This window comes from Geotrypetes seraphini, chromosome 10 (genome assembly GCF_902459505.1).
Source record: "Geotrypetes seraphini chromosome 10, aGeoSer1.1, whole genome shotgun sequence".
NCBI lineage: Eukaryota > Metazoa > Chordata > Amphibia > Gymnophiona > Dermophiidae > Geotrypetes > Geotrypetes seraphini.
Window position 1 is genome coordinate 39680192 of NC_047093.1, and position 16529 is coordinate 39696720.

At 41.5% G+C, this 16529-nt stretch overlaps 1 protein-coding gene across 7 annotated transcripts in view; it reads right to left on the reverse strand.

Annotated features, from left to right (window-relative positions):
• The window catches only part of ARHGAP44 (Rho GTPase activating protein 44), a 232785-nt gene that overhangs the window by 18058 nt on the left and 198198 nt on the right, over positions 1-16529 (reverse strand). For all 7 annotated transcript variants that reach the window (XM_033961795.1, XM_033961793.1, XM_033961798.1 and 4 more), the window contains 2 exons: positions 2731-2876; positions 467-844 (listed from right to left, as the gene is read on the reverse strand). In XM_033961795.1, coding sequence (XP_033817686.1) covers positions 467-844; positions 2731-2876 — 524 coding nt within the window. The remainder of the gene's footprint in view (positions 1-466; positions 845-2730; positions 2877-16529) is intronic.

The following is a 16529-nucleotide window of genomic DNA, read 5'->3' on the forward strand; positions in this document are numbered from 1 at the left end:
GAAGTGGTTTCTGACCACTTCTATAACCTACCTCTAGTTCTATCTGTACCCCTCAATCCCCTTATCCTCCAGGAACCTATCCAAACCTTCCTTGAACCCCTGTATAGTGATCTGGCCTATCACATCCTCTGGAAGTGCGTTCCATGTGTCCACCACCCTCTGGGTAAAAAAGAACTTCCTAGCATTTGTTCTAAACCTGTCCCCTTTCAATTTCTCCGAGTGACCCCTAGTGGTCAATTAAGTCCAATTAAAGGCAATTATGAGATGTTAAGTGCTAATTATTGGAGCCGATTAAGTCCATTAACCAAGTTAGGTGCCTAACTTTAGGTGAACGATATAGAATTTGCCAGTTAGTCTTTAGCTGAAAGCCTTGTAAAATTTGTTCAGACTCACTTTTGAAATCAGTGAACCTGCCTGTCCTCAGAGAACTGTCAATAAATCATGGCATTAAAACAGTTTTGCTTACCTGTAGACATGCTTTCCCCTGGTGATAGGCCATCTAAAATGGTGTGCTCCGCAGACTGAGGACTAGACCCAGGTAGGCCTGGTGTAGGAGGCTGTGGAGGCGGCAGTGATGGCCTCTGTCTTGGCTTAGGGGCGGGTCTAGATTTGCTTAAAGTGCTGGTTAAGGAAGGGGGTGAGGATAGGGATGGTGTAGTAGCCAGCGATGCTTGCCCAGAGGGCAAGGAGTAGCTTTGTTGATAGTTCAGTCCATAGGGCGACGGAGTGCTCGGAGGAGTGGGTGAGAGGCTAACAGGAGACGGCTGGCCCGTAGACGGATCCGACACACCCGCAGACTGGCCAAGGGATACCTTGGGTGGTATAGGTGCAAGCTTCTTTGCAACTGGGAGGGGAAAAAAAAATAGAACAAAACTCCTGAACAATATCCACAACTGTATGATACATCTTTTATAAAGGACAAACCAGTTTTTCAAAACATCTTTCCCACTAACTGAGAAATGCCCTTTTGATGCTAAGAAGTATAATCAATGACTGCTCTTAATGAGCTGGTGCAGTGTCTCATTGTGAGGGGATGAGGCATAGAACATAGCCATAGCAACAGGGCCTTTGGCCCCCCACTGCAATGAGTGGTAGGGATTAAAAAAAAAAATCAGGGAACTAATTTCCAGGAAAATGAAGGCTTAAGTTGCCAGATCGCAATCCTAGTGACTGAACTGGAAGTCTAACGAATCAAGGGAACTGGGTCCAAAAAAGAATCTCATGATGACATAATGAACGAGAGGTAGGAGCATTGCTTTCATCCCTGCAAACCCCCATCAGGTGTGATGAAAAACAGGCAGCAGCTACAGAGCACAGGATTGTATGGGATTAGTCAAAAAGGGATTAGCATCAGCTCTGTTATGAATATTTTGGCGGGGGCTTATGGGTCGTAGTATTTTAAATAACTAGGCATGTTTCTGGGACGACTCAGTGGCACGCTTAAGAGAGAGGTGGGATGGGAGGGGGGTGCGAGAGAGTGAGAATGTTGGGGATAGATGGGGAAGGTGGTGACTGAGAAAAAGACTTAGGGCTCCTTTTACTAAGCTGCGATAGTGTTTTTAGCACACGCAGAATTTTAGCGCACGCTAAACCCGCGCTATGCGGCTAGAACTAACGCCAGCTCAATGTTGGCGTTAGCGTCTAGCACGCGTGACAATTTAGCACGCGCTAAAACTGCTAGCACAGCTTTGTAAAAGGAGCCCTTAGAGATTACTAAGGAATGAAGAGGACTACAAGGAATGAGAGGGATTGCTGGGGAGAGATGTTAAGAGAGACTCCTGGGGACAGGATAGGGGATAGGGAATGAGTCTCATTGCCCATTCTCTCTCTTAAGACCTCTCCTCCCTACCAGTGACTCCCTCACCAAGGGATGGAAAGGGAGAAAGAGAAACATCTTCTCCAAGAGAGAGAGATCCTTCCCCAGCATCTCTCTCTCTTTCTCTATGCCCTTCCATCCCTTGATGAGAGAGCCACTGGTGGGGAGGAGAGGTCTTAGGAGGGTTGTCAATAAGAGTATAAGTATAACCAATACCTACTAGCCTTAGGCCCTATTAAAAATCAGTCCTGGTTATACCACTGAGCAATAGACTGGGTATTAGGATACTGTATTTTAGGCTACTGTGCTTTCTCAGTTATAATCCAACTTGATTAGCTAAGCATGGGTAGGCAATTCCGATCCTCGAGAACCAGAGCCAGGTCAGGTTTTCAGGATATCCACAATAAATATGCATGAGATAGATTTGCATCTCAAGGAGGCAGTGCATGCAAACCCATCTCATACATATTCATTGTGGATATCCTGAAAACCTGACCTGGCTCTGGCTCTCGAGGACCGGAATTGCCTACTCCTGGGCTAAGGGATCAAATAAAGGAAGAACCTATGGAATTCTACGCTCATGTAACTGCCTGTTCTATTCTAGTGTTTTCTGAATGATTTTATCCCACCAAATCCCTTACAGTTCAGGATGGCTTACCGGAAATCTGACAACCAACATAAATTTGGAAACTACGAAATAAATTGACATAACCATTGATCATTTTAACCTAAAGTTTAACTAAATTCCTCAGAAAACAGGTTTTTAAATATTTTCGATAAGAATACTAAGATGGTTGCTACATGTGTGAAAAGAGACATATTCTTCATTCTCTCACAGAATCCATGTTCTTGCATCTAGATACTCAGTAAAGACCTATGTACCTATGACATCCAATAAGAATCCATTATTGTACCTTTTCTAAGTGCATGAGGACTCTGATCCATGGGCTGCTGTAAGCTGCATACAGGCTGTTGGGTACCACTTGAGGACATTGTGTGACTGGAGCCTGGGCTTCCTTTTAACCCAGACACTGGAGAAAGCTCTTTATTTTTCAAAGTACTAGAAAGGAAGCAAACAGGCAGGGGAAATAAACAAGGTCAATTACTTGTTTTTCAAATTTTAAAACTTTTTAAAAGCAATCCATGCACGATCCTAGAAATATCATTGTTCATAGGACACAAAATTCCAGTTACAGGACACCCACTTTAGTCTGCTTATCCCAGTATTCATCTTATCCCCCTGCTGCCTAGGGCACATTTCCTGGGCAAATTTCCAGCAGGTCTCTTATATGTCTGCCTGAGAAGTTGTGTTTACAGTCTTCCCTTTAAGTCTCACCAAAATGTATTAAAACATATTGGAACTCGGGGAAGTCTACCTCGACACTAAGGTCCTCTTTTACTAAGGTGTGCTAACCTATTAGCACAGGCTAATCGAATTAGCACGCCCTAAACGCTAACGCATGCATGTTAGTCTATGGACGTGTTAGTGTGTGCTAATTCAATTAGTGAGCGCTAATTGGTTAGCGTAACTTATTAAAAGAGAGGGTATGTGTACTGGACTATGAACTTCTATCAGACATGAACTGCTAATGTAAAAGCAACAATTTTTACAAAGCAGTAATTAATAGAGATATGTACTCGTTAAACTTCATGCTCACTGAAATGGGACCATTTTAATTTGAAATATACTACAGGTCGAATGAGATGCAAACTGTTCCGGCACTAATTCTGCTGCTTCAAGTTCAGGCAGAAGAAACTAGGGAAAGCAACATAGGTGTGTGGGGGGGTTGGGGGGGGTGGGGAATCACCTTAACATCTTTCTCCAAGAACTCCTAAATTTCAGCCCTGTCTTAATGAAAGACTTAGGGGGGTCTTTTACTAAAGTGCGTTAAGCAGTTAACAGTCAAATTAATGCATATTAACCACCTAGAAAAAAAAAAAAAAAGAACGAGGGAGGTGATCATATCTGCAGATGATTCAAAATTATTTTGTAAATCGCATGTGGACTGTGAGAACCTTGCAAGACTGAGCATCCAAGTGGCAGATGAAATTCATTGTAGACACGTGCAAAGCGATGCACACATGGAATAACCCAATTACAGATACCCGATGCCAGATTCCACATTAGGAATCCACAGCCAGAAATAATAATAATAATAATAATTTTATTCTTATATACCGCCAAAGCCATGAAGTTCGAGGCGGTTTACAACAAGAAGCGCTGGACAATCAGCGAAGAGGTCACAATTCAGAGTCATCAATACACTCTTACATAATGAAAGAAGTGGAAAGCTATATAGTCCTTAAGGTTTAAGGTTACTGGTTGGAATAGCAGAGCTATAAAAATTCTTAGTTTACAAATCGATTGAACAAACTCATTTTAACCAATTTTCTGAAATTGAAGTAGGTTGAAGAGAGCATCGTTCCATTTGCCTGCCTGGAAGGCAAGGGCTCTGTCCAGGAATCTTTTGTAGTGGCAGGTCTTTATTGTCGATTAGGTGAATAGATGTATTCTTCGTGTGGGCCTAATAGAACTTGCCAGCTTAAATTGGGAAACTAGATAAGTGGGGGCCAGACCAAATATTGATTTATAACACAGACAGGAGAACTTAAACAGAATTTGCGCCTCCAGGGGCAGCCAATGGAGTTTTTGATAATAGGGGCTTATGTGTTCCCATTTCTTCAGCCCAAAAAAATGGATCTAGGTGTCACTGTGGACGATATATTGAAATCTGGGGTGGCAACCAATAAAGAAACCCAAATATTAGGAATTATTAGAAAAGGAATAAAGAATGCACACCTTGAGTATTGGGTGTATTTCTAGTTGTCCCATCTTAAAGAAGATAGAGCAGAATTGGAAAAAGTATGGAGAAAGATAATCAGAATAATAAAAGGAATGGAATGACCTATATGAGGGGAAACATAAAGAGATTAGAACTCTTCAGGTTGGAGATGAGACAACTAGGGAAGCTATAATAGAGGCCTATAAAATCTGAGTGGAGTGGAATGGGTAAAGGTGAATTAATTTTTCACTTCTAAAAATTACAAAGACCATGCGACATACATTTAAAACAAATAGGAGAAAACATTTTTTTCCATGCAGTGCATAATTAAGCTCTGTAGTTCACTGTCAGAGAATGTAATAAAAGCAGTTAACATAAATGGGCTTAAAATAAGTTTGTAAAAATTTCTAGAGGAAAAGTCCATAAGCAGATGATAAAGTAGACCTGGGGAAAGCCATTGCTCACCCCTAGGGGTAGGCCACATGGAAGCATGCCTCTATGTTGAATACTGTGTGACCAGGATTGACCACTGTTGGAAATAAGACAACTGGCTTGATGGACCTTGGATCTGACCCAATATGGCAATATTTATGTACGTTTGTTTTGTACACATACTGCCAAGTTGGTAGGTCCTTCAAAGAAAAAAACTCAATCTAGTAACTTCTTTTGTTCTGAAGATTTGCCAGAGATTCTTTCAGGAAAACACATGGATGGGACAGCAGCTGAGCCCTACCCAGAACACTGAAATCAGCTCCCAAATTGGGAAGCAGAAAACCAAGAGAAGAAAATTAGAAATTAGGGAGGCTAACTAAACTAAACTAAACTAAGCCTTAGGTTTATATACCGCATCTTCTCCACGGAAGTGGAGCTCGGCATGGTTTACAAAGCTTAAAAATATAAGAAGAGAGGAGAATGATTTACAAGAGTATATATATATGAGTAGAAGGAATATAAACAGGAGAAGAAATGATCTTATGTTAGAAAAAATGATTATATGTTAGGAAAGAGCCAGGTTTTCAATTGTTTGCAGAATAATTGGAGGGAGCCCAGGTTCCGCAGCGGGATAGTGAGATCGTTCCAAAGGCCCGTGATTTTGGAGACGAGGGACTTTCCCAGTTTGCCCGCGTAGAGAATACCGTGCAGAGAGGGGAAGGATAGTTTATGTCTGTGGGCGGATCTGGTGGTAGCAGGCCTTGAGGCGTTAAAAGATAGTGGGATTAGGGGCGGAAGGATGCCGTGAATGATCTTGAAAGCCAGACAGGAGCATTTGAAATGAATTTTGGAAAGCACTGGGAGCCAGTAAAGATTGGTAAGTAGTGGGGAGAGAGTTCGAATTTGCGTTTTGCAAAAATCAACTTCTAACAGTTCTAACAAACTGGGTAACACAATAATAATGAGTGATTTCAACTACTAACGATGTGTACAACAGCTGTGACGTTGGATTCTCATTGGGATATCCCTTGAAGATGCACTGTGAAACGGGGTATGCCTGTTGGGATTGAAGATGCAGGACTGTGGTTGCATTTTTGGGTGTACTGGCAATGCAGCAATAAGCTAAGTATTAGAGCTATTTTTGCTTTCTTTTCTAAATTGAGAGACTAGTACATTTATTTCCCAAAGTCAGACAAGGAGACTGGCAATCAAGATTGTTTGTGTTGAGATGTGAAGTTCTTTTTGATCAATGACTGAAGGTGTGCTTGCTGTATCGGAGCACTGTCATTGCCGAGGTCTTTTTTTTCTCCACTTTTTTTGATTGCAACAGTTCTTTTTGACCTCTTTGGAAGTGAGTAGCGCTTGCTATTTTCTTGATTTCAACTGCTCCAATAGTGACTGGGTAAATGTGACATCAGGGCATGCTAGGGAGATAAAATTCCTTGATGAAATCAAGGACTGCTTTATGGAGCAGCTAGTTCAGGAACTGACAAGAGGAGAAGCAATAGTAAACCTAGGCCCTCTTTTACTAAGGTACGCTAACCAATTAGCACGTGCTAAACTCTAATGCGTGCATGCTAGTCTATGGACACGTTAGCGATTATCGCGCGCTAATCGGTTAGTGCACCTTACTAAAAGAAGGGGAAAGTTCTTAGTGGAGTGCATGAATTGGTGTGGAAGGTAATGGTGCTAAGGCCACTTGATAACAGTGTTTAAACATGATCAGATTTGGTATAATACCTGGAATAAGTTCACACGGGACATTCAATACAACAGCATTTAACTTTAAAAAAGGAGACATACCATGAGGAGAATGGTAAAAATGAAACTTAAGAGGAGCAGCTACAAAGGTCAAAAATTTATATCAGGCATGGATTGTTATTCAAAAATACCATCCTGGAAGCCCAGACAAGATATATTCCATGTATTAAAAAAGGAGGAAGGAAGACCAAATGGCAGCCAGTGTGGTTAACAAGTGAGGTGAAGGAAGCTATTAGAGCTAAAAGAGAATCCTTCAGAAAGGGGAAGAAGGATCTGACTGAAAAAAATTGTAAACAGCACAAGGAATGGCAAGTCAAATGCAAGGCACTAATAAGGAAGACAAACAGTAACCTTGAAAAGAAAATTGCGCTGGAAACAAAATATCACAGTAAAATCTTTTTTTAGGTATATTAAAAGCAAGAAGCCAGGAGGAGAATCAGCTGGACTTCTAGATGACCGAGGGATAAAAGGGGTTCTCAGGGAAGACAAGGCCAAAAAAGAGAGATTAAATGAATTCTTTGCTTTGGTCTTCACAGAGGAAGATGTGGGAGAGTTACCAGTGCCAGAGATGGTACTCAATTCTAATGAATCAGAGAAACTCACACTAATCTCTGTAACACTGGAAGGTACAGTGGGCCAATTTAACAAATTAAACAATAGCAAATCACCTGGACTGAATGGTATACATCCAAGAGAGCTGATAGAATTGAAAAATGAAATTGCAGCGCTATTGTTAGTAATTTTTCTTTAAAATCCAGCATAGTACTGGAAGACTGGAGGGTGGCAAATAATGGCAATTTTTTTTAAAGGGTTCCTGAGGTGAGCTGGGAAATTGTAGACAGGTGAATCCGAAGTTAGTCCTGAGCAAAATGGTAGAGACTATTATAAAGAACAAAATGACAGAATATATACATAAGCATGGATTAATGAGAGAAAGCCAACATGGATTTAGTTAATGGAAATCTTGCCTCACCGATCTACTGCATTTCTTTGAAGGGGTGAATGAACACGTGGATAAAGGTAAGCTGGCTGATATTGTGTATTTGGATTTTCAAAGGGCATTTGACAAAGTAGCTCATGAAAGACTTCTGCAGATATCAGAAAGTCATGGGATAGAAGGTAATCTCCTATTATGGATTAAGAACTGGTTGAAATACAGAAAACAGAGTAGGTTTAAATGGTCAATATTCTCAATGGACAAGGGTAAATAGTGGGGTTCACTCAAAATATAAGCTGGATCAATGCATTAGAATCAACAGAAGCAACACAGAAACAATTGTTCAAGGAGAAAAAGCCTCAGACCCCTATGGAAAAACCTTTAAATTCAGCAGCTGTAACACAGGTGGACAAGAGGATTTTTGCCAGTGATGCTAACCAATCCTCTTAAGTTAGAAGAGGTTTTCTCCACAGGGGTCTGAGGCTTTTCCTCCTTGAACAATTGTTTCTGTGTTGCTTCTGTTGATTATAATGCACTGATCCAGCTTATATTTTGAGTGATATAATTTCTAGCTGGTACAGGGTTTTGATTATAAATAGTGGGGTTCCCCAGGGGTCTGTGCTGAGATTAAGAAAATCTGGAGAGAGATGTCCTAGTTTTCTATTGAAATGAACTGAGGTAAGAAAAGGTTGAAAATCAATGTAGGATATGATGGAGTTTTTAACCTAGTAAAGCATGAGAACTCCACTATACTGTTCTGATGAATGAAATGTTTTTGTTTCTTAAATGTGTAGTAATAAGAATAAACAAAATGGTCCAAAAAAGATCAAAAAAGAAGGAGAGAGAAGACAAAGACTAGAAACCGTTGAAACAAAATCTGAAGGCTTTCTTCATAACTGTGAAAAATTATAATGGTAATTTTGCCTGTGCAAGTGGCAGCTGTGATCAAGATATAAATATTCTATGCCTTCTAATTAAATTCATGAAGCTGAATGTCAATACATTCAGTAGAGGTCAAAGTCGAGTACTGATGGTGGAGTTTTTTTTATCTGTAGTTTATTACAAAATGTTATCTCATTTCAGGTTTCTTTTACCGTATAAACCCATTTCACGATACACTTCTTTAAACACATTGCTCAAAATGACTTTCTGTATATACTGAAATCTGTTGATAAGCTGGCTGGAAGATTAGGTTCTTTCGACTGCTGAGTGAATCTGTCTTTTGTATAGGAGCTGGGTGTGATGTTAGATTGGGTAAGCAGTTCTACTGAAGGGCACAAATATGCTATCAAGTATGCCTGGGATGCTATAAGCCTACTATCTAATAGTGTAATAAGAATGCTTTTTGTGGAATATTATTACATGTTAAGCCCCCTATGGATCAATATCAATGCCGTCTTTTCCTAATCATGACCGGGGTAGCCATGCAGATGATAACCCGTAATCGGAAGACTGCCTAAATTTTCCTTTCTGGTGGGCAAATCTGTGCTCCAGCTATAGGTATGGAAAAATGAATGCCAATAGTTTGGGGCACCGTAATTTATTTAAATTGGTTTGGGGCCCGTTGACATTTTATATTACTTCACTATACTAGGTCTTTGATTATGAGTTAATTTTCGTACACATCCATGGAAGGGGGGGGGGGCTATTATTTGTCCTAATTTTGACCTTTGAGTATTTGGGAGAGTGTGAAGATAGTATTAATCTGAATAGGGTAAGGTTATTGGAAAAGTCTATGGGCTCCTTTTATCAAGGTGTGGTAGGGGGTTTAATGCTAAACTGCCTGCCGCGCTAGCCACTAACGCCTCCATTGACAAGGCGTTAGTATTTTGGCTTGCCGCAGGGGTTAGCGCGTGATGAAATGTCTGACGCGCTAACCCCCGTAGCGCACCTTGATAAAAGGAGCCCTATGTTTCTGTTTTATTGATTAAATATTGGGTGGGGATAAAATGATTGGTTCCGTACATGTGTAAGTTGTGCTTTTATTGACTTATGATAGGTTATATATTTGTGTCTTGCATTATTCATGCTTGGAAAATCAATAAAGGAAAAAAAAAAAAAAGAATGCTTTTTGTCCTCCAATGGCAGCTCTCCCCTCCACTGGAATATGAAAAATCTCAAGAAGTTTGACTGTAGCGCACCTTAGTAAAAGAAGGGGAAAGTTGCCCTTTACCAAGATTGAACAAAAAGGTGAAGAACAGAAGACTGGATGAACTAGTTCTCTGGGACTGTACACACAACTACTGGACAGATGTGGAAGTTGTATCCCTTGGATCAACTTTGATTATGTTTATTCTTTTGAGGCGACTCTCAAAACTCCTTTCATTATATCCTAATAATTTGAGCTGCTCGTGTTTAGAATTTTTTTTTGTTAGGGGGGTGGGGGAGGAAAGGATTATAAGGGGTGTGTTTAGAGCTCCATCCTTTTTTTTTTAACAGGTGGAATGAAGATTTTCCGCTATTCACGTGGCATTTAGGCTTGACGAGGGTTATTTCCAGACTCTTCCGTGACGTCCAATCCTGCAAGTGCTTCATATCCTTGGGCCTGCAGGATGATTTCAAAGAGTAACACCCTGTCATTTTTCCTGTTCTGAAATTTGTAGCAGTCAGTGCCATAAGGATTCTTTTTACCTGAAGCTTGAGGATAGAACAATATGAAGGGATTTCAAAACATATTTACGGAAACACGGACCGTGTGGGCTCCGACGCTTGAGATCATCAACTGAAGCCCATCATAAGGCTACGACGTCTGTCATCAGATTCGCTATATTTGGATTCCCATTCTGCCATCACCATTTTGGACTTGTCTACTGACTATACTGGCACAGCATTTGGGACTCTGGTTTACATTTTAGAGCCAGTGCCTTCTTTTATTGTGAACTTTCAGGCCCTCTTTTACAAAGGCGCGTTAAGCGTTTTAGCATGGATTTAGTGCACGCTAAATCAATGTGTGCGCTATACCGCTAACGCGTCCTTAGGATAACATGCACGCGTTAGCATTTAGCGTGCACCAATATTTAGTGCACGCTAAAAAGCTTAGCGCACTGTAAAAGAGGGGGTTACTGTTTCTATTGGATTTATATACTACTACTAGTCTTTAAGCCCATTACATTAAAGGGTGCTAGAATAGATGTGTCTGTCTGTCTTTCTTTCTCTCTCTCTCATTGGCCGCTGTCTTTCTTTATGTCTCTCTCTCTTTGGCCACTGTCTTGTCTGTCTTTCTTTCTTTCTGTGCTCTCCTTGACCACTGTCTGTGTGTCTTTCTGTCTCTCTCTCTCTCTCTCCTTGGCCGCCTGTCTTTCTGTCTCTCCCTCTCTCCTTGGCCGCTGTCTTTCTGTAGTGTCTCCCTCTGTCGCTATCCTTGTGTGTCTGTCTTTCTGTCTCTTTCTCTCTCTCTCCTTGGCTTCTTTCTGCCTGTCTTTCTGTCTCTCCCTCTCTCCTTGGCCGGTCTGTCTTTCTGTGTCTCTCTCTCTCTCCTTGGTCGCTGTCTGTCTGTCTGTCTCTCTCCTTGGCCGCTGTCTGTGTGTCTGTCTTTCTGTCTCTTTCTCGTTGGCAGCTGTGTGTCTGTCTTTCTGTCTCTTTCTTTCTCTCTCTCTCTCCTTGGCCGCTCTCTGGGTATGTTTCTGTCTCTTTCTCCTTGGCCGCTGTTTATGTGCCTGTCTCTTTCTCTCTCTCATTGGCCGCTGTGTGTCTGTCTTTCTGTCTATTTCTCTCTTCTTGGCCGCTGTCTGTGTATGTTTCTGCCTTTCTCCTTGGCCACTGTTTATGTGCCTTTCTGTCTCTTTCTCATTGGCCGCTGTCTCTCTGTCTCCTTGGCCACTGTCTGTGTGTCTGTCTGTCTTTCTATCTCTTTCTCTCCTTGGCTGCTGTCTGTGTATGTTTCTGTCTTTTTCTCTCTCTTTCTCCTTGGCCGCTGTTTATGTGCTTTTCTGTCTCTTTCTCTCTCTCATTGGCCGCTGTGTGTCTGTCTTTCTGTCTCTTTCTCCTTGGCCACTGTTTAGGTGCCTTTCTGTCTCTTTCTCTCTCTCTCATTGACCGCTGTGTGTCTGTCTGTCTTTCTGTCTCTTTATCTCTCATTGGCCGCTGTCTGTGTGTCTGTCTGTCTTTCTATCTCTTTCTCTCCTTGGCTGCTGTCTGTCTATGTTTCTGTCTTTTTCTCTCTCTCTTTCCTTGGCCGCTGTTTATGTGCCTTTCTGTCTCTTTCTCTCTCTCTCTTTCCTTGGCCGCTGCCTGTGTGTCTTTCTGTCTCTCTCTCTCTTTCGCCGCTGTGTCTTTGTATCTCTTTCTCTCTCTCTCCTTGGCCGCTGTCTTGTCTGTCTCTTTCCTTCCCTCTTTCCCATTCCCTGCCTGCGCCCCGCTCCCCTTCCTTTGACTGCCCCCGCAGCCCATCTTCATCCTTGACCCGGAAATTCACCCAGAGGGGAGAGTGAAGGCAGAGGAGAAGGCTTTGCGACCACGGAGCGGCAGTAGTTGTGGCCTTCCCTCCCCTAGCTCCGTAGCTCGGTTGCCACCGCAGCCTCCTTCTGTCCCCGATGTTGGCTCCCAATGTGCGCATACGCCGCACTCTGCAACATTTCTCTGCCGACCACAGTGCGACGGAAGCACGGAGCCACAAAAATTGAAGTGTGCATGTGTGCTAAGGATATTATTATCTTAGATTATTGTGTGCATTGCTTTAAATATTTTTTTTTATTATTTATTTGTGTTTTTTTAACTGGGATCTGCTGGTTCAGCTACTCCACTATTCTGGCATTTTTGGACACCAGAGTTTGTTGCTCTCCCTTTGGTTAGTGGAGGTTTGAGGTTTTTGTTTGTTTTTGCAATCCCTAAATATACCCCATCCAGCCCGTTCTAACTGTGCTGCTTCCCCCTCTAGGGAAAAGTACATATGCTCTTAACAGCATGAATGTTTTCCTGGCAGAGGGGAAGGAAATTTCAAAAGGGTGGGGGGGGGGGGAGGTTGCACGTGTGACCCTTGTTTACTCAAGAAAACATTTGAAAATTGCACACACTAGCCCACTTTTACTAAGGTGCGCTATGCTTTTTTAGCGATTGCTAAATATTAGCACCTGCTAAACATGAACGCGTGCATGTTATGCTACAGACACGTTAGTGGTTAGCGCATGCGTTGATCTAGCATGTGCTAAAATGCTTAACGCACCTTATTAAAAGAAGGCCTAGGTGCCAGTTTGAAGTCCGCTTTGGATTTTAATGAGGATGGCTTGGACAGTTCCAGTATTAAAAAAAAAAAAAGTATGATGCTAATTAGAGAATGACAAAATTCACCACCGTTCCCGTCCTCACAAATAACCGCGGGAAACCATCTTCATGTCATTCTTTAAGGAAAGAGGGAAGAATCAGAGTATGAATGTGCCCAGCCACTGACCGTCAAGCCTTGCACTGAAGAATGCTGAAATTGAGCAGCAACATTCCAGAGCTGAGATTGTGACATCATAATGCCTCATTCCACCAGTGCCTAAGAGCCAACCTCATCAGTGATGTCACAATGGCTTCATTATCTTATACTTGGCTCAAATAAGAATCAGAGCATGAATGGCCACAATCACTGACCCTCAAGCTTTGCTTTGAAGAATGCTGGTGTAAAAGGACTGAGGTTGAAATAGACACTAGAAAATGACATGGGTTTATTTCCTGCGGTTATCCGCGGGGACGGGAACGGTGATGAATTTTATCACCTTGTCATTCTCTAATGCTAATTTAAAATCTTATTTTAGTGGCAGTCTCTCAAAATGGAACTCTTTCTTAGGAAAGAAGAAAAAAAAAAAAAAAGGCAGACTCTCTGAAGAAATTAATTTCTTTTAGCTACCTGCTGAAAAACATGAAATGGTGTTAGTTCTAGGGTGGAGTACTGTGGCCTGGTGACAGGTGGAAGAAGAGGTCAGCTTTGGGCTGAAATACATCAGAGTCCTGTCAATAAAATTGTTTGTAGTACCTGTGTCCCATATGTGATGATTTGGTGTAGGATGGGCTGGGGAGGGGGCATCAATGGGAATTCCACTAACTTGGAACATGAGTATGGTACTGGCCGGACTTTATGGTAGATATCCTGCAGACAGGATGATTGGATAGGCTGGACTAAGCTTGGATGGCAACTTCAGCATTTGGAACCTAGGACAATACCAAGTGGACTCTACAGTCTATGACCCAAAAATACCAAAGAGACAAGTTAATTTAATCATCTATTTTTAAAGGGTATAACTAATGGGCAGACTGGATGGACTGTTCAGGTCTTTATCTGCCGTCATATACTATGTTACTATGTTACCTGGCAGAAACCCAAAGAGTAGCAACATTCCAGAGCTGAGATTGTGATGTCATAATGCCTCATTCCACCAATGCCTAAGAGCCAACCTCAGCAGTGATGTCACAATGGCTTGATTAGATGGCAACTTCAGCATATGGAACCTAGGACAATACCAGGTGGATTTTGCAGGCTATGACCCAGAAATATCGATGAAGAGACAAGTTAATTTAATCATGTATTTTTAATGAGAATAACTAATGGGCAGACTAGATGGACCATTCAGGTCTTTATTTGCCATCATTTACTATATTACTATGTTAGAGTCAGGATGTTTTTCGTGTGGATATCACAGAGTTAACATATTTGACAAACTGCAACTCCCAAGAATTCTCCCTGGAATATGATTGGGCTAGGAAATCCTGAATTAGTATTCATCCTCATCTACAGGCCTGTTTTTATGCAAGCCAATATCTCTCTACATCAAAAACTCAATTTTTTTGCTTTCTAAATTAATTTGATGGCTGTTGCCACAACAATTTCTGCTGGCAAAATGCAGTATAATTGTCCTGCCCATTTTCTTCATCCATTTACAAAATGCATTCAATTATAATAAACTGTGGCCATTCCCTAAAGCAGTGCTTGTCAACCCAGTCTTTAGCGCTCACTCAGCCAGCCAGGATTTCGAGATATAAGAACTTAAGAGACGAAGGTCCATCAAGCCCAGTATCCTGTTTCCAACAGTGACCAATCCTGGTCACAAGTACCTGGCAAGATCCCAAGGAGCAAAACAGATTTTATGCTGCTTATCCTAAGAATAATCAGTGGATTTCCCAAAGTCCATCGTAATTATGGCTTATGGACTTCTGTTTTAGGAAATTATCCAAAGCTTTTTTAAAACTCTGCTAAGCTAACTGCTTTCACCATGAATATGCATGAGGTGGATTTATACGTACTGCCTCATTGGCCTGCAAATCTCTCTCATGCATATTCATTGTGAAATCCTGAAAACCCAACTGGCTAAGTTTGAGAACTACTGTCCTAAGGCATATACAGATTTCAAGTGTATATTCATTAGGGGAGAGGAAGGATAGACACCAAATTACTGTTGCAGTGAACAATAGGTGTTTTCTAGTTGAAGAACCTCTTTGTATCAGCCCACATCACAATTTCACAGGCAATAAAGTCTGGAGTACTTGGGTTTTATGCACAGATACAGAAATACTGAGGGGAATACACTTTTCAAATGCAGAAAATCTCAGTTATTGTTCAAATGTTTCTAAACTGGTTGATAGCTCTGTAGCAGGCAACAGTTGCCATGGTAACTTCAATTTCTTTTACTGCTATTTTTTTTTTATTCAAAGTGGTTTTACAAAATACGTACCGGCTGCTAGAATTGAGTTCTCCAGCTGGAAAAGTGGCAGCCAAAGGCATTATTAACCTCTTGCTTTGGTCACAAATTCTCCTTGCAGTCAGTACTGTAGTAGTGAGCATGTGGTCAGACCATACCTAGCTTTGTGTGGATGTATACATATTCTGTTCAAGAACTGCTATTTTTTTAAATTTCATGATTGTTTATATTATAGTCTGTATAATATTTTTAATAATCTTATTTCGCTTTTTTTATTTTGGGGGGGGGGGGGGGTTTAAAACTACCTCCTGAGAGTGGTAAGGCTCTGAATAAGAGATAAAAGTGTAAATTGAAGTAAGAGTATAGGAAATTCTTTAAGGGCTCCTTTTACTAAGTGCTAACCACGCTCTAACTGAAAAATGCTAACGCAAGCTCTACGGAGGCGTTTGTATTTAGCGCGTGCGGTATTGTAGCGCACGCTAAAACCGCTAGCGCACCTTAGTGAAAGGAGCCCTAAGAGTTTTGGTGATACTGTGATTGCATAAAATCTATGTATAACCAATAAAGTTGTACAATTGTCTGACCACGTGGTCCAAAAACAATATAAACAAAATGGAAAAAAACCCCACTGTGAAATCATGAACCGCTGAGATCTACCTTCATTATTCCTTTTCTATACCTGTATCTCTTATTTTATCTCTTTTTGGGGTCCATTTACTAAGGCCCGCTAACCGATTTAGTGTGCGCTAAAACGCTAATGCCTACATGTTAATTTGTGGACGCGTTAGCGTGCGTATTTTTAGCACGCCTTAGTAAAATAGGGGGTAAGTATTATGACAGTTAAAGAACTGCCCCTAAGAGTTAAAATATCACCCGAAGATAAATAATTCCTTCAGCCTTGAGTACTTTCATCTTGGGGAGTTCTATACTCTTCTAGGCAAATGTTAGCTGCTATTACCCTCAAAAGCATTTCCAACGGGGCTGAAGCTACACTTTTTCTTGTAGATATGAAGGTATACCATAGGCATTGAGCTCACCATATAGTACTCAATGATATCTCAGTCTAGGACTATAGAAATGCGCTAACTTTACATGGTATGCTCTCTAAACAATGTGTACTCAGCGGAGTAGTGAGGGGGGAGGGCGAGGGGGCAGTCCTCCCCGGGCGCCATGTTGGCGGGGGAACC